Below are 22586 nucleotides of genomic sequence, written 5' to 3'. Positions count from 1 at the left end.
AAATTATTTATAGCAACCATGAAATTCTAATCTTGAACCTCTCACTAAAATCTTTAATCGAGGTATATCCAAAATCACATTTCCTATAAAGTTTACAACTGCCTTGACTAATGATTGATTGCATACAACACTGGAGTTCATTCCATCACAACCTTCACATGTAAAGTCCCTTAACACACTATATTGCCTTATTAAATTATCCAATTGGCCTTGTTTCATAAAATAACTCTTTAAGAACATCTCCTTAAGGAAAGGAAATAATAATTGAAAGATTTCATTTATTATAATTTGATTGCACAAAATGCATGAAAAATGTTAGAATATAGAAAACAATAGAGAAACTTAATTTGAGTGATTTTATTTTATTCTTTATAATGAGGCTATATATATATATATATTAGTTTTTGATATGTAGATATATAATTTGTTTTGTCCCGTATTAGTTAGATAGCTTTTCATATCTTTGACAAATGTATATAAATATAGCCTCATTATAAAGAATAAAATAATACATTTGTCAAAGATATGAAAAGCTATCTAACTAATACGGGACAAAACAAATTATATATCTACATATCAAAAACTAATATATATATATATATATATATATATATATATATATATAAAACACCCCTAGAACTCAAGTCGGTGTAGTAGAAACGAGCTTGAGTTTGCAAACTAAATCTTAGAAACATCTATGAAGGAGAGGATTGATAAAGGTGTCAAAAAACTGGATGACAATAGAGATTGAATGAAGTTGAATAATGTCTTGGAAGACATATCAATGAATAAAATAACAATCAATCTTAATATGTTTGGTACATTCATGATAGATATCATTTTAGGTGATTTGAATAACATTTTTATTATATATAAAAAAATAAGGGTGTAACATAGAAAATTTAAACACCTATATCACCAAGAAGCAATTAAAGCTAAATAATTTCTTGGATGGTATTGGTAAAGGCATGATACTTAGTCTCTTTGCTTGAACAAGTAACAAAACTCTATTTTTTTACTACACCAAAAAATAATAAAATCCCCTAGCATAGTTTAAAAACTAGTAGTTACTTGTCTATCAATGAGATCACCTACTTAGATGATATTTACAAAAGCTCGCAAACTCGAGTGAAGAATTAGTTTGAAAATAAAGATTATAAAAAAAGTAGTTTTAACATAACATAATATATGGATGATTGCTTCATTGTGCGGGGAGTAGGGAGTTAACATAAACTGACTAACAATATATATTATATCAAGGCGTGTTACAATAAGATATACTAAATTACCAACCAATTACTGATAAAGATTGAGTATCAGATAATGTATCAACATTAAGAGGTTTAAGCTTAATGTTAGGTTTTAGTGGGGTATCATATTGTTTGGGAGACTTGCATGAGAAAGTAAATTAAAAGCATATTTAGCCCGAGAAAAATAATATCATGTAGTGTTTAAGAGTATTTCAAGACCAATAAAATATTTAAAAGAACCAAAATCCTTAATCTCAAAGTTTTGTTGAAGATAGTCCTCAAGATCAGTGACACTAAAATGATCGTATCTCACAATAATAATGTCATCCATATAATTAAGTAAAAAAACACAACCTAGTTTGTCTATCAAGCAAAGAGTATTGAGTCATAAGGATTAAAATGAAAACCTTATTGTTGAATAATAAAGCTAAAATTAACAAACCATACACAAGAAGTTTGCTTAAGGCCATATAAATCATGATGAAGGCAATAAACGCCATATAAATCATGATGAAGGCAATAAACTATGTTGGTAGGATGTTAGTATATAAGGGGAGGTTTCATGTAGACTTATTTAATAAGATTACTATTAAGGAATACATTCTTCACATCGATCTAAAACAATGCCCAAACTCAAGCAGCAACAACAACGAATAGACTACGGACTAAGGTAAGACAAGCAATAGAAGAAAATTTCTTGTCATAATCAATGTCATACTCTTGAGTGAAGCCTTTAGAAACAACCTGAGCTTCTCATCACTCAATAGAACCATCAGACTTGGTTTTAACTTTGTAGACCCATTTACTTCCAATAACAAATTAGTCAAGTGAAAGAGAAACCAAATCCTAAATATGTGATGAAAGAGAAATCAAATCCTAAATATGTGATTTCTCAAGGGCCTACAATGCTTCAAACATTGTATTTTACTAAACATGATTAAAACTAGCCTAAGAATAAAATTAAGGCTTATATAAGATAATGATAGCCAACCCCTAAAAATCTCTAAGTTTATCAAGAAGTTTTTTTACCTGGGTAGAGTGATGAAGAGTAAAGGAATTGATAATATTTATTACAAATCTTCTGTATGAGGAAGATAGCTCAAGAAAAACCACTCTAGTAATTTGGGTGCCACCTATATGAGTTTCAAAGGTATCTAAAGAAAGGGGTGGTTCATCAAAAAATAAATCAACCATATTATTTATGAAGAACAATTGGTCGGTGAAAGGAATATAATTCAAATGATACATTAAAGAGAACATTTTATGTTCGAGGAAGACAATATGACGAGAAACATGAATTATTTTAGAGATAAAGTCCTAACATTTATAACCTTTATGTTTTATTCCATAACTTAGAAAACAAAAAAGTTGAGTACAAGGTTCTTGTTTATGATATTCATGTAGTTGAAAAAAAAAACAAAAAAAAAAACATAACAAAAAATGTTAAGTATGTTATAGTTAGGAACTAACCTCTAAAGATGCTCATAAGAAGACTAATTATCTGTGATGGGTGAAAAATGTGATTGAACATAAAAATAACAGTTAAAGTTGTTTCACCTTAAAAATGCTCTAGACAAAAGGCAGAGATGAGAATAACATGAACAATATCTAAAATATATTAATGTTTACATTCGACTCTCTTATTTTGTTGTGAAGTACCTAGGCAAGGGGGTCAACAAATATTATTATGACCATATAAGATGTTCAATAATTTAGTATCCTTGTATTCCATTAAACTATCAATGTGGAGAAATTTAATGACATGAAAACTAGGTTTGAATCATTTTAGCAAATTCATGATAAATTTTAATAAGCTCATAGTGAGTTTGTATAAGATAGATCCATATACAGTGAGGATAATTATCAATAAAAATTACTAAATATTTGGATCGGCATATAATAGTAATTAGAGATGGTTTCTAAATATTAGAATGCACAAGGTGAAAAAAAACATGGAAAATAAAATCACTATTATTGTAAGATAAAGCAAATTGTTTAGTTAAAGAACAAGTTAAACAATCTAATTGATTATCAAAAATAGTTTTCACATTATCACTAGAAACGAGAGCTTGAATACGACTAAAAGAGGCATGATCTAAATGGAAGTGTTAAAGACTAAACAATGAGGTTGTAGTCATGGATGTGGAAAAATGATGACATGAGATAATATAATAAAAAACAATGAGCTCATATAGTTGCCCGGCTTTATAGCATATCCTAAGTGTCTATCTTATCTTTGGATTTTGTACAGAACAACTAGAAGAAGTAAACAGAACAATAAGAAGAAGTTCATATAATTGACCAACAAATAACAAGTTCAAAGTAAGTTATGAAATAAGAAATGTCTTAGATAAGAAGTGGTTTGGATAGGATATATAACCAATGTGACTAGCTTATATTAAAGAGTCATTGATAATTTGTATAGATGGTAAGTTTGAGGAAGAGTTTGTGAAAGAGGAAATAATAGGATCAATATTCATATGATTATAACATGCTAAATAAAAAAAACTAGGATACCTTGATAGTAATGGATGCAAAGATGAAAGTGTCACTAAACTTAGAAAAAAAAAACAAGTATATCATCTCAATATCATTGGTTGCTAATTGATTATTCATGGGCACATGTATAGAATCAAATGTGGTGGTAAAGAGTTGATTATTAAAAGATTGACCTTGAGAGGAACCATCTTTGTTGGGACAATCTTATTCATAATATCCAGGTCCAATTTCATGACATATAGGACACTTACAAGTTGGATAAGTGAATACCATATGGTCAAGTAGATGATAATATTTTGAGTGGCGTGACCGAAGAATCAAGAGTCATGTTTTTTTTTTATATAGAAATATGATCATATAGAGCTTGATTAAGAGATGTTAATGGATTTTGATGAAAAAGAGTTGTATGGATAGGCTCATAAGTGTCCTATAAGGCTATGAGAAACTAGATGAGGTGATGATGATCTCTATATATAATAAATTCTTAAGCATCATTAGAATTCTTCCAAGCTAATTTTATGAGAGTAAATTGATCTTAAAGAAATTGTACTTGAGAGTGAAAATCAATGATAAATTGTTCAGGCTTGATATAATTGGTTAAAATCCTAATTGAGCTAATACTGATATGAGAGATTAGTAGCGGTGTAGCGATGAGTAAAGTGATCCTAAAGAGTTTTAGTAGTATCAAATATAACAAAATAAAGACTATTATATATAATTAAGGTATTACAAAAACCAAGTGATTGTTTGATGATTCTTAATATCCTAACTATCTTGGTGCTTAATAAATTTGACATCGGCTTCATCTTCATCTTTAATTGGTATGGATTTAGTAATATCACCAGTGATATAGCACTAAAGTCTCATATCCTTGAGAAAGTTATGCATGGCTTGTGACTACAAAATATAATTGTGCTCATCTAACACAATATGAATAGGGTAAGAAATGCCCGATTTGTTTATATTTGCAAGAATGATAGAATAATAACGAGTCAAAATTAGAATATGATGGATCATTGGTGTCACCTCATAGTGGTTGACAATGAACAATTGGCGATGAATGGTTGATAACTGATGAACTACATTGGTTGAGATACACGAATGAGATAAAAAAAAAAATTATGCTCAGAATCCAATATACATGGAAAATATATAAAATTCAACTCAATAACAAAATCATTGAAATAATGAGAGCTTTAAAATTTGAAGTTTCTCAATTTGGCAATGATACCATGTTAGAATATAGAAACAAAAAACAAAAAACTTAATTTAAGTGATTTTGTTTTACTGATCACAATGAAACCTTGTTTATACACATTTAGTGGGGAGGGAGGCAAAGTTATCTAACGAATATGGGACAAAATAAACTACATATTTACATATAAAAACTATAAAATGTATTTAACTATTTATCAAGAGTTACCATATATATATATATATATATATATATATATATATATATAACAAAAACAATAATAATAAAAAAATTGGTGGGATAAAGGACTTAAACAATTTAAAGAAAATTTGAAAATCCAAAGTAAATGTTGGATTGGACATGGTTTAAATATGATAAATTATCATTATTTATATTATGGTGTTGTTAATTTATCTTGCAATTTATTTATTTATTTTGCCTTGTAAAATTTTGTCTATTCCATATGTTTTCATCATAATCAATTAACATCCTTTTAGTGCTTGCTTTTGATCAAGGATAACAATTTCACTTGAATTGTCTAGTCCCTTGTGTCATATTATCTAGGTCAAATTTTTATCCAATTTGACTAAGAGGCTAGTAAAATATGACTAGTTTTTTCTAAGTTTTTTTTTTTAAAAAAAAAACAATCATCAATTTGTAAATTTATATTTTAATGCAATGCATGGAATTTTGTTAAGAACTTTTATGATTTTATAAGTCATGGATGAAGATACAATTTGCTTTTTAAGCTTAAATCTTATTTTGTAAAATTGATTTAATTAAAAAAAAAACTTGGTTTGGATCAGGCACGCCATTGGATAAAAAAAGTCTTCCATCTTACATGGGTTGACCAGATTGAAAATAAAAATAGATAATGGATTTTGTTATTCTATTAGGAGAGCAAAATCTAATCTAAAATGGACTTGATCCAATTTCACATGGGACTTCTACATAAACACTCCATTTTTTCTTTAACATTTACATGAACCTCTCTCCATCCATTTTTAAATTGAAACCCTTTTCAATTGAGAAGCAATATCATGAAACACTCACTGAGGAATTATAAAATTTTGTGAAACTTTTAAAGTAAATGTTTTATTTGTTTGATTATGATAGACATGAATGGTGATAAAAAGAATTATGATTCTCATTTATTTTAATTTTCACTTGAATATAAAAAATAGTAGGAATGTCATTTTGATTTTAATTTCAACTAAGTTATATTCAATTTTCCACGTAAATTCCTTTTTCTCATTTAAGGCTTTAGCTGCTCACTTGGTTCATTGGTCCCTCTCCGTTTATTAAACTAGCCAATATACCATCAATATAATATATTGTGAATATAATTCCAAGTTAATTTTTAATACAAGAGAAAAGGACATTGATATACAATAACCTTATAACAATTTATTACCATTTAAAAATAGTAAAACTAATAAATTAAAAAAATTAAGAAAGATAGTATTAATTAAAAATCAAATTATATAAAAAGTCAGGAGTTGTTGGACATAGAAGGCCAAGCTTGCACTGGTCCTTTTTTATTATTTTATTTTTAAATAGACGGACAACTCTTTTTTTAACTAATTAGATGACACTTATTCGCTTAGACAAATTATATGTCATCTATTATTACATTTTCCGGTCACCTTCAATGATTGGAAAATCAAGGTTTAAGTTTTACAATTCTGAAAACCTAATTTTCAACTTATTTTTATATGAAAACATCTAAAAATAAATTATATACACCTTGATAAATATACTTCCAACCCTAAAATACCATATTGTCTGAAAATAAAAAATCTAATTGAGTAAAAAACAACTTTACGGGCCCAAATTTATTTTCTGGCATATTCAAAAGGGCAACACCACCTTTATTGAACTCATCTCTCTATGATGAACTTATTGACATCAAGATTAGCATTTTTTTTTGTTGAAATATGGTTGACCAAACCCGTTCTCTCTCCTTTTTATTTTCCAGTGATTTTCTCTCTTCTTAATAATATTTAGGGATTAAAATGTAAAAAAAAAAAGTTTAGGATTGAATAATAAATTCTAAAATAATAGGGACCAAACATGGAAAAAAGAATTTAAGGAACTAAAGTGAAGTTCTATGCTCCTCTTCAAATCAAATTATAAAATGCTTTGTTATTTTAAGTGGATTTTTATCCTTGTTATTATATATATATATATATATATATATAAAATAACCTAAATCTCTATTTTGTAAAATCAACCAACATTGAAGTGTTCGTTCAAAACCTTGCACATATAAAATCATGCAAATCAAAACACATCCCAAAACATAAAATAATAACAAAAATAACTTATAAAGACTAAATTTTTTAAAAAAAATCAATGACCAAACCATAAAGAACTAAGAATCGACGAAGGAGTTGTTTGGGAACATGTTTGAAACCATGTTTTCAAAAAATTAAGTTTTTGTTTAAATTAATTTTTTTATGTTTTTGGATCGTTTTGATATACTGATGTCAAAAATAATTTTATTTTTAAATATATTATTTTGATGTATTTTCAAACGAAAAATACTTTAAAAATCAACCGCTACCACACTTTCAAGCATCTTATAAAAAGAAAAACCGGTCTAAAGAATAATGGTATGAACAATAAAATGAGAGTTGATGAACATGAGATGAGATGCACAGTGAATGATTAATCTCTTTTAATTTATGTTAATCATGAGTTATAATCACTTTTATCTCAAAATCTAAAACCTTCTTCATCATAAAAATAATTTGAAACCTTTCAAAATCTTAATTAAATCACAATACAAATCGAATGCACATGAAAAACATTTTCGTTTATATTGATTTTTAAGCCACACAACTCAGATGATATCTTTCATCTGGTATTCAAGTTCAGTTTTTATCCTATTTGGAAATTGTTTATTCAAAATTAGCATAGCAATTGGACGACACTTAAATATTGACCATCGAGTTGATTTTACAAACAAAAGTGTTATTAAATAAATTGTTAATGAAGTAATTTTGAATAATTGAGACAACACGACAACAAAAATGATAGGTTAAGGGAAAAATAAAAGTAGAGTGGCGGATAAAATAAGCCAGATATTAAATTAAATTAAAAATTATATTAAAATAATTAGGATAAAAACGAGAGATTTTTTACCTAAAAAAAATTATTGATTGATCATATTCAACATAAAAAAAATCTAATTTTAATGTAAATAGGTCTTATAAACGAGGAGAGATCCTATTAAGGTGTTTTTGAACCATTATTTTACCTAAAAAATAAATTAAGGTAAATAAGAAATTTTTTACCGATTTAATTTTGTGTTTTTGAAAAACAATTTAGGTTTTTTAAGCTAATAAATTGATTTTTTGATATTCTAAGAGTGTTTATTAGATTTTTTTTTATGAAATTAAATTTAAAAAAATAAGTTTTTAAAATTAAAAAAATAACACTCTACCATAAAGATTATATTTTTGACAGGCAGATGAGTCGTCTACGTTTATTTTTTTCAAAACAATAGGAGTTGACCCTTTAGAAAAAAACTATACATATAATTATTATTTTTTACCCGACGCCGTAGCGGCAAAGCGCGGGCCATGGCTGCTTGCGGTAGTTAAAACTTAAAAGAGGGAAAAAAAAATTCATGGTAATATGAGTGTCCTGGATAAAATGAAATGGGCTCGCAAAAGCCCATATGAAAAGGGAAGCCCGTACGTGCTGCTGATTATTATAGCTTCAGCTTAAAGTAGCAAGTCCTCTTTCCTCTGCTCTGTATATGCTCTGCTGCCTCAGCCTGGTGGTGTCTTCTTCTCTCTGTCAAGAAAAGAAAGACAAAGCGAAGCGAAGTAACAGGAATGGGAAGTGGTGGAGATGTGGAGGATATGTTGAAGGACGAGAAGAACCCTCCCCCTCTGGATGAGGACGATATCGCTCTCCTCAAGACCTATGTATCTAATCCCTTTTCCCCTTCTAAACCCTAACTTTTATCTCTATTCACTTAACTTTCATTTATTTACCCTAATTATCATAGTAGTACCCAGCTCCTAATACTCTTTCTTCCATTTCTATAATTAAAGATATAGTAAAGCTTCTTTCTTTGATTAGCTATTAGGTTTGAGCATCAGCACCATTAACTTTTTATTGCGTTTTCTTGTTTTAAGGGTAGCGCTATAACTTTTTATGGAGTTTATTACCGGAATTTAAGTAGTACTGGTTGGTTTTATGTAGGGCTTAGGACCGTATTCTGCGAGTATAAAGAAAGCCGAGAAGGAAATTAAGGAAATGGCTAAGAAAGTCAATGATTTGTGCGGTATGTGCTTATCTCACCGATATTATTTTACTGTTTCAATCTTGTTAAAAGGGCTTACATGGTTTTGTTATTGCTACTTGGATGCTATTGATCCATTGTATTTTGCTTCAATTTTTTTAAAAATAGGTATCAAGGAGTCTGATACTGGTTTAGCTGCACCGAGCCAATGGGATCTTGTTTCTGACAAGCAAATGATGCAGGAGGAGCAGCCCCTTCAGGTATGGGTTCAGTCGAGGAGGTTTAGTCAGTAACTTGCACTTTCTGTTTTTGGTATAGTGACTTCGTTTCTTAACCAGGTGGCTAGGTGCACCAAGATAATTAGTCCAAACACCGAAGATGCCAAATACATGATAAATGTTAAGCAAATTGCCAAGGTATACTTCAAATCTCAAGGCATATTGTTGGAGTGTTTTCACATGGACAATCCTCTTGGTCAATTTTGTTTCTTCTTTCAGCGATTTTTGTTTTCTAAAATCAAATCCTGAATGCAAGACACACACGGACACATAAATTATCACATGTTAATGTTAGGTTTTTTATGGATTATTTTCAGTAATTTTTGTTTTGAACCAAAGCTACATATAATTAATCATATTTTCATTAATGTATTCTTTGTTATCCCATTCCAGTTTGTTGTTGGGTTGGGTGACAAGGTTTCCCCTACTGATATAGAAGAAGGCATGCGCGTGGGGTAGGTTTCCTTTAAACTTTGCAAGTTGCACTCTACTATTTTGTTGCTTAGCTTTTTCTACAAAATTTGCTGAAGTAGTAAGATATTTCTGGTCTATATTCATGCTCACTATAAAATCAATTCACGCATTAATTTCTAGAGTTTGCTTGATAAATATATTTTTCATTGCCAGCTTTGTTTGCTAAATGGATGTAACCTTATTTGAATTTTACTTCCATGTTCTCAATTTAAATTTATTGGTGATGTTTTTATATTAAAGAGGACTACCATGTTTGTAATGGATTAGTAGTAGTATAATCATGTAGAAGTAGATGATTTGTGGCTCATGGCCTATCTTCTATAACAAGACTTTGGCTGTACACAAGCACTTTAAACCATACCTATGCTATGTCTTTTGTTTTAATTTTATGTTGTCTTCACATTATCCAATTTTTAATTATCCTTTTTCCATTAGCTATATTGAGGGATTATCCGTTATCACTTGGTTGGTTTGGAATCAAAGTAAGTAATTGCCATGTCTTTTGTTGCAGGGTCGATCGCAATAAATATCAGATACAGATTCCTCTTCCTCCCAAAATTGATCCTAGTGTGACCATGATGACAGTAGAGGAGAAGCCAGATGTGACATATAATGATGTTGGTGGATGTAAAGAGCAGATAGAAAAGATGCGAGAGGTATGTAAATCTTTCTTTATTTCTCTTTTGTTATTGATTAATTTACTTAGCAATTCATCGTTTTCCTTTTAAATGCCATACTCATACCAATGAACTTGTAGGTTGTTGAGCTGCCCATGCTACACCCTGAGAAATTTGTGAAGCTTGGAATTGATCCTCCTAAGGGTGTTCTCTGCTATGGTCCTCCTGGAACTGGTAAAACACTTTTAGCCAGAGCTGTGGCTAATAGAACTGATGCTTGTTTCATTCGGGTTATTGGAAGTGAACTCGTTCAAAAATATGTTGGTGAGGGAGCCCGGATGGTCCGTGAACTTTTTCAGGTTAAGAATTGCTGCATTTTGGTGTTTATTCCCCTTATTGTTACAATGCCTTCTTATGTTAAAAATAAAATGTTCATTATTGCAGATGGCCCGTTCAAAGAAGGCTTGCATTGTGTTTTTTGATGAAATTGATGCCATAGGGGGTGCACGATTTGATGATGGTGTAGGTGGAGACAATGAAGTCCAGCGTACAATGCTTGAAATCGTCAATCAACTTGATGGGTTTGATGCCCGTGGAAACATCAAAGTTCTTATGGCAACAAACAGGTTAGATTTGCTTACTATATGGCTGCTGTTTTATGAAATCTTTGTGGCACATTTGCTCCTTTCCATTTCCTTTTGTAAGGTGTAACTGCGTTCAGTGCTGCTTCTTAATTTTGCCCGTTGTTCTCACATAGAACCAGTCATTTCTTAGCTGCCTGCATGTTTGCAACCAATTGCTTGCTTTCCTTTGCTTTGAACATCTTGGCATGCACATTCTGCTAGAATTTAGCTGTCAAATTCAGAAAGTTGAAAGTCGTGGGATGTGTCTGCATGTGTTTGAAAATGAATTTTTATTTTCTGAATGCTTCAATTGCTGCTCCATTGAGCAATTTCTTGGTTTCATATTGTTGCTGTGAACTTGCAGTGCATCTTCAACTCTTAAGCATAAGATATGTTCATTCTGTATTTCAGGCCTGACACTCTAGACCCAGCACTGTTACGCCCTGGAAGATTAGACCGTAAGGTTGAGTTTGGCCTTCCAGATTTGGAGAGTAGAGCACAGATATTTAAGATCCACACCCGAACAATGAACTGTGAAAGGGATGTCCGTTTTGAGCTTTTGGCTCGGCTCTGCCCAAATTCAACAGGTAAATTCTGCCTTTATGTTATGGTTCACTGTATTTAGATTCTTAATGCAGAAAAATTCTCTCTGATAATATGAAATACACCACTGGGGGCTCATTAAGGTGATAAGAGGTTGGAGATTTGGTTAAAACTCTTAGGCTTCATTCATGGTGCTATCTTTTGTAATACACCACCCGGGGCTCATTAAGGTGATAAGAGGTTGGAGATTTGGTTAAAAATCTTAGGCTTCAGTCATGGTGCTATCTTTTGTAGCGTGTGTTTGTGAGTGATACGCCATAGAAGAAATAGGAAAGGACCATGTAGAACTAGTCTAAATTTAAAATACACTAGTCGCCTTGGTCTACAAATCTATTCTAACCATCAACAAATTCTGAGAATTTTAGGTGGAATGGGGATGTAATTCTTTCTAGTTCTTGAGGTATAATGACAGGCTGAGAGGCTTGGTTAGAATGGATCGGTGAAGAAATCTTGTGTTATATATGGTAATCTTTTCGAGACCCAAATTGTATTTGGACTTCCCCTATTTGTTAAAAAAAAAAAGAAAGAACAAAATTCTAATATCATTTATCCTACATTAGATTAGTGATATTTCAAGAGGCATTTAGATAAGAATAAAAAATAAAGAAAGAAAAGAACCTTCGGTTGGTTCTTCCTTTGACATCAGATGCCCCCATCCCCCATCTCATTGGCAATGGACTGATCTTTAGTTAACTTGGGTGTATTTTGAATTATTGATTAACAATGTGGGTTTCTTCAGGAGCGGACATTAGAAGTGTGTGTACTGAAGCTGGAATGTTTGCTATTCGAGCCCGGCGGAAGACAGTAACAGAGAAGGACTTCCTTGATGCAGTGAACAAAGTAATTAAGGGATACCAAAAGTTCAGCGCAACACCGAAATATATGGTCTACAATTGAGTGGGTGATTTTGCATGTTGGATAGAGAAATTTGATGGCTGAAGCTGGAATGTTTGCTATACGAGCCCGGCAGAAGACAGTAACAGAGAAGGACTTCCTTGATGTAGCGTGAATAAAGTAATTAAGGGATACCAAAAGTTAAGTGCGACACCGAAATATATAGTCTACAATTGAGCGGGTGATTATGCAAGTTGGATAGAGAAGTTTGATGGTTAAGTGATGCAACACTGCTGTTTTGTTGACATCAAATTCGTATTATTATAACTTCCTTTACTTGGGTTTCAATGGCCGTGGACCTTTTTGTGCTTTATGGTTTTTTCAACTTTTGTAATGGATCACAATGTTATGTTTAAGTTTCCTGCCCCTGACAGCAGGTGTTTTGTGATTATTTTTTAAAGTAATTTTATTAAAAAATGTATTAAAATAAATTTTTTTTATTTTTTAAAATTATTTTTGATATTAATAAATTAAAATGATTTAAAAATTCTAAAAAATATTAATTTAAAACGGAAAAAAAAAAGTAAAAAAAACCAGTATCTAAATTCGCATCATGTTTTACAATAGCTGGTGTCTTGCAAGATGGTATTTTGATTAAGGAAAAGTCATTTCAAAGAAAAGCATTTGAGCTGTTAGGGTTGAGCCTTCAACCACCAAAGTACCGAGCACAGAACTGAGGAAACTTGAGCAGAGACGTATTAATCAAAACAGCAGCCTGATGAGATGAATATTTGAGTTTTCCACCATGACCAAATCTTACCTCCTCCTTTTGTTTTGCCTTTATATTTAAAGATGGTATTCATTGATATCTCCATTCCTGTTCTTTTCGAGGATTGCCAGAATAAAAGGATTATCAGATTATGATCCCGCTCAAACTAGTTGCTTGAATGGACCAGCAGTGAAACCTCATGAATATTCTATAGGGGACATCAATGATCAAACATCTGAAAATCATGAAAAGGTATGGTCACCATTTTTAACTAGGAAGAGAGAGGAGTATAACCATGTACAGAATGCCATCAACTGTCATGAAGCCATTACAGAGAGAACCCCAGAAAACAAACACTAGGATAAACCATGTCATTTTTAACATACCGTACCAGGCTTTTAATTCTCGTATGTGTTTATGCCACCATTCAACTACTACACATATATGTTGAAAAAACTTGAAAGTAAAATAAACAAAGATGAACTGAGAGGAAAAGTGGGGACGGCTATCAATCAGCGACAACAATGCAAGAAATGAATGATTTTGCAACGATGTTCAAGACATATAGTCTTGCGTGTCTGGATTGACAGCTCTTGGTGTTTCACCTTGTTCGTTTCCAATTGTTCTCTTGCTCATGTTAGCTCTCTGCACTAAACGAACCAATGCTTGAACCACTTCTGACATAGGAGGTCGAAACTCTGGCTCAGGCTGCCACAAAACAATCATAAGCATTAGAACAACAACACATACAAGACTTAGCACACCCACCCTTTCCCTTCTAGAACTACAAAATGCCCCAAACTTGCCGAGCTGCTAATTTTAACTCCCAATCTCTATGTTTCAGTTTATAAACTGCAATACCAAGCTACCACACTTCAAACCCCCTTCCCTCAACCCAACCCCGCCTAAGTTCCCTCTTTCAAGTTATACATTACCTGGACACAAAGAGCAATGACATCAGCAAACCGGGAGAGAGATTTGACAGGGTAGAGCCCTTTGAGTTCTGGGTCAACCATTTTAGATAAAGCATCGATGTCATGGAGCTGAGGAGTTGCCCAGCGAACCAATGATTGCTCAGATCTAGGCCTTGAGCTGTTAACAATTCACATTGCAATGAGATGATTAATAACAAGCTCATTTTTATCCCATCTTCAGTTAAAATTATGTTAATAATGAGAAAATCAACATGATTAAGGCAATGAGAGAGTCATCACATTGTTTATGTTAGCACTTCACCTGTCAAATGGTTTACGTCCAGTAAGAAGCTCCAACATGACTGCACCAAAACTGTAAACATCACTCTTTAGAGTATAATGACCAGACATAGCTACCTCAGGTGCACCGTATCCAGAACCTGCATTCTGGTTCAGTACCTGCATGTGTGGTGAAAAATAAAATGGACTTAGAAAATCTTTTAAGCAAATAGCCATGCATGGTTAGAGATTAGTCTAGCCTCTAAACTAATGCAGTGCTGCAAATGAAACAGATAAAAATTTCAACTAAAGTAAAAGAAGCTTTTCATCACCAATTAAGAGGTTGTCCATGTCAAAAAACCATCTCAACCCAAAAGCTTAATCTATTAGGTGAGGTCCCGAGAATAGTTTTATATTACTCTCTAACTCATCCCTCAAGTGAAAACCCTTTAGATTTGAAACTTACACAGACTCAAACTACTTTGTGCTTAATTTTATTAATTAGAATGAAGATGGTAAGATTCGAACTCGCGACTGTTTGGTCATCAAGACTCTAATATCATATCAAATAACCATCTCAAAATCAAGAGCAATATAAAACTATTATCGCGACTTCACCTAATAGTTTAAACTTTCGAGTTGAGATAGTTTTTTAACATGATATTAGAGCCTCGATAACCAAACGATAATCAGTTCAAATCTCACAATCTCATTCTAATTAATAAAAATTAAGCACCAAGTTTGTGCAAGTTTCAAGCTCAAAGAGTTTTTACTTAAAGAGATGTGTTAGTTAGAGAATAATATAAATCATATATTAGAAAGGACATGAAATAAATGATTCCTCACAAAAAGTGAAATAAGCTAACTTGCAACAATGAAATCACTAGTATTTTGCATGGTAGTTCTTACAGAGTAGATCCTACAAGGAACCCAAATATCCTAGATGTTGCACCATCTCAAAATATGCTACTACCACATCATGGCCAATTAAAAATCAGAAGAAGAGAGACAAGCATAAGTTAGAAGAGTATTAATTACCTATCCAGTCATAACTTGCAGATGGCTTCATATAAAAATACAGAAAATAAAAACCCAACTTGCATGCAAATTATGCAAAAGGAAAACATTAAAAGCTAAGGAAGACAATGATAAAAAGCTCAATGACAACCTAATTCTTTGCAATCCACATCAAAGGAATATGATGCAACGGACTATCAAGAAATTTTGAGGCTCATGACCAACCTGGTCTGCATGAGGGAGACAGCTTGCCAGGCCAGAGTCTGAGAGATGTGGATTGAGCTCTGTGTCCAATAGTATATTCGCGGACTTGATATTTTTATGAACAATAGATGGTGAACAAACTTCATGCAGGTACCTGAAAGAAAAAACCCCTTGAGTATTAGGAACCGTTCATCATTAATATCACAGGTAAGTAACAACCATGATTTATGAAGATCTCAGTTGCAAAGGTTGGACTCTTTCCCTATCATTTGGTGAAGTTCTAAATTCCAATATCAAAATTCTTTAACAAAAATCAGGATGATGCCCCGCATCTTAGAAAAATTCACATGGAGTGGAAATGAACAAGCTAAAGCAACTCCTTTGTGTGGTAAGGTTCTAGATGCTTAGAAAATTTAACGATAACAAGTTCACGAGGTTTTCCTCTTGATGCTTTTATATGATTTCTATTAATAAAATTAATACCATGGAGCTAAAAAGTTAAGTATCTTTTTTGTTGAATCATTCATGTGGGCATTGATCGAATCCTTGTGTACACCAATAATTGAACCATGGAGCTAATGATAAATATTGGGGAAGAGAAACCAGGTGTTCTGATCTTCTTGGCGCAACTTGATGTTAGTTAGAAACAATTGGAACGATGGAATTCTTTTTCTGAGCATATATAAGCTACGAACTTACTCTAATGCCCTAGCGGTCCCCAGAGCTATCTTGACACGGGAGTTCCATATCAAAGGTTTGCTGTATTCATCTGATAGATGCAGGAAGTCATGCAATGAGCCATTTTTATGAAACTCATAAACCAGCAGATGCTGTCCATGCTCTGAGCAATAACCCACTAGTTCTGTCACGTTCGGATGATGCAACAGGGAAATGCTTGCAACTATCTCTGTAAAATCATCAGACATATCACTGGGCAGAGTGGCTGAATCTAGTTTCTTCACAGCAACAACCTACAGTGTTGTCGAAGTAGATGTTACAACTTAATAAGATAGACAGAGAGCACGCATGTGAAAGAAAAGAAACTTTCTGAAGGAAACATATGCACAATTTCTTCCTATGTGAACACTTGCCATCACTCTATACAAATTCTTACACAACTTTCCACAGCTACCTTAATTATCAGTGGGTATGTTATTCATCATAGAGAATGGAAAGTATAGTATAAAGTATGAAAGGGGCAAGACATGTTCAAGAAGACTAGTTTTTTATCCTTTAACTGAAATAGTCAAAGTGAGAAAAGTATACCTTCCCATCATCAAACTCAGCTCGATAAACACGTCCAAATAACCCCTCACCAAGAAGATGGTCGACACTGAAGCTGCCAGTAGCCATCTGCAGGTCTGCGACAGAGTACGATGTCACATTTATAGGAGTGGTAACAGGTTTCTTGACAACAACAGGCTTTGGCGAAAATTCCTCCTCATCAAATGACTTGTGACGATCAATAGGTGGAGGTCTAAGATTTATTGAGGCTGAGGTGTCAAATATCTTGGTGTTGACTGCGGAGGAAGTTTGCATAGATTTCATTTCTGCAGTACAATTTCAAAGATAAGATCACAAGAGAAAGGTCAAACCAAGAGAAAGGAAGGGAAAGATGAAGAAAAATGCTCAGCATGATGATTTCTGAAATCAACAAGCTAATGACATGGACCTCAAGCTACACTGAAGTAGTAAAGTTCTACATGGTACTGCTTATTAATTTATGGGACTTGATGTTTTCAAGTCAACAAAGTTTATTTGGAGCTAATCACAGGGTAGTGTCCACGCCCCAAATCAGATTCACTTAGTATAGGGACTGTAAATTTGAAAGTATTTTATCTATGCATTTAACATATTCATCCCTAGACATTTAAAATATATCCCTTGGTCCCTTATGTTTCAAATTTTGAGTTATAATTCTGTCAAATTATCAGCAGTGAAAGTAAATAGATTGCAAAGCATACTGATAAATCATAGTTGTTTGTGGATAAATAGCAAAGCCATCCTCCTTACTTCCAGTCTAGAAAGTAACAAACAACAAAGCCCATTAAGCAATCTAATGCAGCAGTGCAAAAAGGAAAAATGATGCAAACGATACAGATGATTCATCCATGATGCTCAACAAAGTGAAAGGCACAAGTAAAAAAGGTTCTACCTGGTACATCATTAGTAGAAGAAAGAGGGGCAAGTGGTTGATTGTCAAGCTTTTCTATATCCGAGGACCTCCTGGATCTTCTCTTCACTAAAAAGAAAGCTACTATCCCCCCAACAAGAAATATGGATATGATTATTCCAGCTATGCCACCAGCACCTATTCCTGATTTCTTGCTGCCACCACCAGCACCACTGCCTGATGAGCTGTCATTGCCACCAGATTTCGGACTTGGGCCTTTGTGGGCTGGAGGTGTACCAGGTGGAGGAGGGGGTGCAGGCCCTGAGTTCCAATTGTTACCATCCTTCCTGTTAAGATATTCAACTTATAATTTTCACAAACTTCTCTCTTATGAAACAATAGGGATAATAATGAAAATTTCATCAATGCAAATGCTTACTGTAGATTAACGCTGTTGAGCTGGCTAGGGATCCAACCTGTAAAACGATTATTTGCAACATTCCTGAAAAACATAAATGCAGATATAATAAAAGGCCTGATTTCTCAATTGCAAACAGAGAGAGGACAATGTTCCTGGTGAATTTAACAGATACACTGGTACCCACAGATTTTCAAGAGGAAGATTGGCGAGGACATCAATAGCTCCAGTAAATTGATTGCTTTGCAAATACCTGCCAAAGGACTAATTAAGGAAAAGGTGGCCAAGACAATATGCTAAGCTCTACTATCAGAGAAGGCCATTTTGAAACTTACATTGATTTCATACTTGAAAGTGAGCTAAAACTCTCAGGCAGGTCACCTGTTAGTAGGTTGAATGATACATCCCTGTAGTGGCATAGAGAAATTATCAACATTTTGTTGCCTTTTTCTTCCATAAAACTAGATAGATGTATTTAACATAATTTACTGAATGAACTTCAATTTGATCTACTTGTTGAGGAAAAAAATGGCACTTTAAATATTCAGCAGCAGACATTATAGAGTATAATACAAGAAACAGTAATTGATATTGATAACGTTCACTTTAGCAGAAATATAATATGCACCTGCACAAGTTTTTGTTTTTGCATTGTTAACTGTAAAGTGCTAAAGTGTCAACCCAAATTTCTTTAACAGGTCAAGAAATAAGAAAAGTAACCCAAGAATTATTGATACTATTAGCAATCTGTCAAAGTAACAGAGAAATCTCACAATACCCTTCAATAAGACTAATATAAGCAGCCAAGTAAAATTATTATTTTATTGTTATTTAATAAGAATGTGTGAGAAGATCTCACAATGTGGAGAGAGAAGTAAGTTGTCCAAACATGTCTCCCAACTGACTCTGAAGCTGATTGTGACCAAGGTTTCTACACTCAAAGAGACAAGAAAAGGCATTAGCTTTGTACCTTGGATAGGTTGAAACCAAGAATTATTAACTTGAAATTACTTACAAGTATGTAAGAGAACGCATTAGAGAAATGGAATAAGGGATTCCTCCACTAAGTTTATTATTAGCAAGATTTCTGCGTACAAGAGAGCATCAAGTGTAAATCATCACAAAATCAGAAAAGGCAGGAATAACTTAAATAAGAAAGAAATAAAATTTGAAGCTCACAATCGCTGCAAGTTTGGAGGAAGTTGATAAGGTAAAGCGCCTGCAAGATTATTATTACTCAAGTCTCTGGAGAACACAAGGTATCACCGTGTCAAAACATAGAAAATCTATAGAAATGAGACCAACACAATATACTGGATAAGTAATCTCACAGGTTCATTGCTGCCGTCAAACTGTCAAGCTGGTACCCTAGTGACCCAGAAAGTGCAAGACCAGGCAATTTACTGGTGAAAAAAACACAGTACAGGTAAAAGAATCAGTGCCGATAGCATTCTAATGGATACAATGTCAGAAAAAACAGATTCTCCACAGAAGATTACATTTCTGTAACTCGTGAGCCTGAGCAAGCAATGCCTTTCCAGTTTTGCCCACATGGATCATCACCATTTGCACTCCATTGTGTTAGCTGCCCCGGTGAATTCATACTGCTGAACATGACCCGTAGAGCAGAAGCTGCAAGACAAACAAGCAAAATATTAGGATAGATGCTCAGTATAGAGAGGATCATCAACCATATATGTTGCCAACTAAAAATTTTCCAAAAGATATTTCTGAATTTCAAATCACAGGCAAGTGAACATATCACTAGCATTTCAGAGTCTGCTAGTATAACATGTAGAATTGGAGTTCAATATGTGATATTTAGCTGTTGTCTGAGCACTTGGCTAGTGATGTTTTATCTTTTCTTGAAAAGCAAGTGGAAGCAAAATGTAAAAAAAACTTTTCTCAGAGCATTGACTTCTTGGTTAATTCTAGATGTTGACCATGTGCTCATCTTTGGCTATCAAATGGAATGGCTGGCTTTCTCGCAAACCAATGGGAATTGAGTGGTGAAAAGGAAGGTGGGAAAGTGAAAGAATCACATTTGAGAAATTTCCCTATTCCTATTTACATGCATCCATCTTCCATGGGTGCTCAGTTCAAGAAGAGAACTCAGTACTTCTTAAGGGAACTGTTTAAGAAAAAGACCCAGCCTTGTACAAAAGTAATTTATAACTCCCTCAATTCAAAACCCAATATTAAAAGAGAGACAGGGGAGTAAGAAACAGAGAGGGAATGATTTAGTTACGCTATGGAACCTTTTTGACTGTCAAGACACATTTGGAGGTCAAGGCTCATCAATGTCAGAGAGGATCAACTCTTAACCCTATCGGAGTCTGTGTACTTCACAAAGTTGATGAAATTGCCGGTTACTAGTGAGTGTTTCTGGAAAGACCTTGGACTAAATGTCATCTAGAACAAGGATTTTACTCTTCAGACTGTTCAAACTTCAAAGCATCAAGCATTCTGCCTACTGAGCACTGACTCTCTTCGCACTTGAAATGAAGTATGGCTTCTATAAATTCCCCAATGCTTAAAATGGAATCAATCTTGATACTCAACAATCATTTACAGAAATGCCTAATCAACATTCTGTTGGGATCACTACCTTATTTTTGATATCCATAAAATGATCGCCCCTTCATTCTACAAATACTGCAGTAATCCGGGAAGTCACAAACTAATGCAAGGGGGGATGAACAACTGGTATAAACAAAGACTTGGAAGCAAAAATTATATAAGCAAAATGATAATTTTTTTCAAGATGCTTTTTATTTCTTGATAATATTCTTTTTATTGACCAAGCAATCACCTTTGAGATAATACAAGGTAAATTAATACCTGAGACAACAGCATCACATGCCACTGGACCTCACAGACAGGCATAAAATCTTAGGTTTCATTAGTGATTGACATTGAAAGCAAAGCTGACACCAGTAATTCCAGACAAGAAATTGACATTGATATTTAATATCCTTAGCTGGAGATTCTATTTTCCCAGAAAAAAAGAACCAAACTTTTCTCAACCCAGAACTGATCTCCACAGTTTTGCACCAATCTGCTTCTTAAATCAGCGTAAACACACTGTAGTTTCAAAAATAAACAAGAAGAAAAGCAAAATCTGGAAATGCATCAAAGGCAGTATCTTCTTGTGGTTCTAATATCATAAGCAGCAGCAGCAAAACCAAACAGTAATGAAAAAGCAACACAAAAAGCAAAAAAAAAAAATAAAGGACCAAGAAATGCAGATGTGGCAAAAGAAATCAGCACATGGAAATCTATCTATCTGTGTAAGAATCAGAAAAGAAAAGCATAAAAAAGGTTTAAGAAGAAGAAAATAATAATAATAAAGTAGTGAATGAAAGAGTTGAGTGAGATAACTAACCATCATTTGGATCTGTTGCACCATGGACACATCCCAGAACGCAGACTAAGAGTGTCAACACCAGCTCAACTCTTCTCCAATTCTCCATCATCTCATCTCAAAGAACCTCAGGTCTGTCTGTCTAACCCACAACCAAAAACTAAAAAAGACCACCCCTTGTCTGAATGGCTCCTTTTCAGAGTTAATCTACTTCCCTTGTTAAAAAGAATACAATTGTTATGGGATGAATTTATTCTAAATATTTAGCCACCCCCAGGCAGGCACGATTTGCCAGAAGAATCCAAGGCCACAGAATGCGCTCCCTCTCTCTCTCCCCCCCTATATTTTATTTTTAGACCATCACATTCTCCTTTGCCTTTTTTTTTTTCTTTTTTTTTTTTTCACTTGTGCTGCTTCGGTAGGTGTATCCAATTACATGCTTTGCTTGGCTTTTTATTTCCTAAAAAAAAAAAAAAAGAGTGATTCAACTAGTTAGGGGCTGTTGCTTTCACGAGGATTGGAAGCTTTTGGTGGTTTCATGTGATTCCTTTTTCTATTATTGATACGATGGCGGATAATTTTTATTTATTTTTGACATAATGTAACTTGAGTGTTAATTAACTATATGAGTAATGCTAATCTATCTATTGACTACTATATCCACATATTTATACTTATTATATCAATTAACTCAACATTAAATTTACCACAATGAAACTATACATGTGTCTTGTGATAATACTATAGTTATATAACTCCTATTTTGTTGTCATGTCTTGAAATAACAATGTAAGAGATGAGTGATTTTTATTTGAATATATTTTTTTTTATTTTTTTAAATTTATTTTTAATATTAGTACATTAATAAAATTTAAAA

The 22586-nt window shown here is 33.0% G+C and overlaps 2 protein-coding genes across 2 annotated transcripts; one reads left to right on the top strand and one right to left on the bottom strand.

Moving 5' to 3' along the window:
• Positions 1–8693: 8693 nt before the first annotated feature.
• LOC18094660 (26S proteasome regulatory subunit 7 homolog A) lies at positions 8694–13082 on the top strand. The gene is made up of 10 exons (XM_006369009.3): positions 8694–8882; positions 9163–9244; positions 9371–9462; positions 9541–9618; positions 9874–9935; positions 10466–10610; positions 10712–10930; positions 11016–11197; positions 11606–11781; positions 12537–13082. The coding sequence occupies exons 1-10, from the start codon at positions 8790–8792 to the stop codon at positions 12692–12694; spliced, it is 1287 nt and encodes a 428-aa protein (XP_006369071.1). The 5' UTR covers positions 8694–8789; the 3' UTR covers positions 12695–13082.
• Positions 13083–13642: 560 nt separating this feature from the next.
• On the bottom strand, positions 13643–22101 carry LOC18094659 (protein STRUBBELIG-RECEPTOR FAMILY 6). Its single transcript, XM_006369008.3, has 16 exons — positions 21731–22101; positions 19845–19977; positions 19677–19748; positions 19525–19590; positions 19361–19432; positions 19205–19276; positions 18681–18752; positions 18533–18598; positions 18367–18429; positions 17970–18274; positions 17081–17364; positions 16514–16785; positions 15836–15968; positions 14637–14773; positions 14336–14492; positions 13643–14108 (listed from the first exon to the last, which is right to left on the bottom strand). The coding sequence occupies exons 1-16, from the start codon at positions 21819–21821 to the stop codon at positions 13956–13958; spliced, it is 2148 nt and encodes a 715-aa protein (XP_006369070.3). The 5' UTR covers positions 21822–22101; the 3' UTR covers positions 13643–13955.
• Between the last annotated feature and the right edge of the window lie 485 nt (positions 22102–22586).

The sequence above is a fragment of the Populus trichocarpa genome, chromosome 1 (assembly GCF_000002775.5).
Source record: "Populus trichocarpa isolate Nisqually-1 chromosome 1, P.trichocarpa_v4.1, whole genome shotgun sequence".
NCBI classification, from domain to species: domain Eukaryota; kingdom Viridiplantae; phylum Streptophyta; class Magnoliopsida; order Malpighiales; family Salicaceae; genus Populus; species Populus trichocarpa.
This window is presented reverse-complemented; position numbering and strand designations above follow the sequence as displayed.

Coding starts and splice junctions, on each gene's coding strand:
- LOC18094659 (XM_006369008.3), bottom strand. CDS start 21,821: ATGATGGAGAATTGGAGAAGAGTTGAGCTGGTGTTGACACTCTTAGTC. Junction 16,786..17,080: donor CTGAGTTTGATGATGGGAAG/GTATACTTTTCT, acceptor ACAACACTGTAG/GTTGTTGCTGTGAAGAAACT. Junction 14,493..14,636: donor GGACGTAAACCATTTGACAG/GTGAAGTGCTAA, acceptor AATTGTTAACAG/CTCAAGGCCTAGATCTGAGC.
- LOC18094660 (XM_006369009.3), top strand. CDS start 8,790: ATGGGAAGTGGTGGAGATGTGGAGGATATGTTGAAGGACGAGAAGAAC. Junction 9,245..9,370: donor GAAAGTCAATGATTTGTGCG/GTATGTGCTTAT, acceptor TTTTAAAAATAG/GTATCAAGGAGTCTGATACT. Junction 10,611..10,711: donor AGATAGAAAAGATGCGAGAG/GTATGTAAATCT, acceptor ATGAACTTGTAG/GTTGTTGAGCTGCCCATGCT.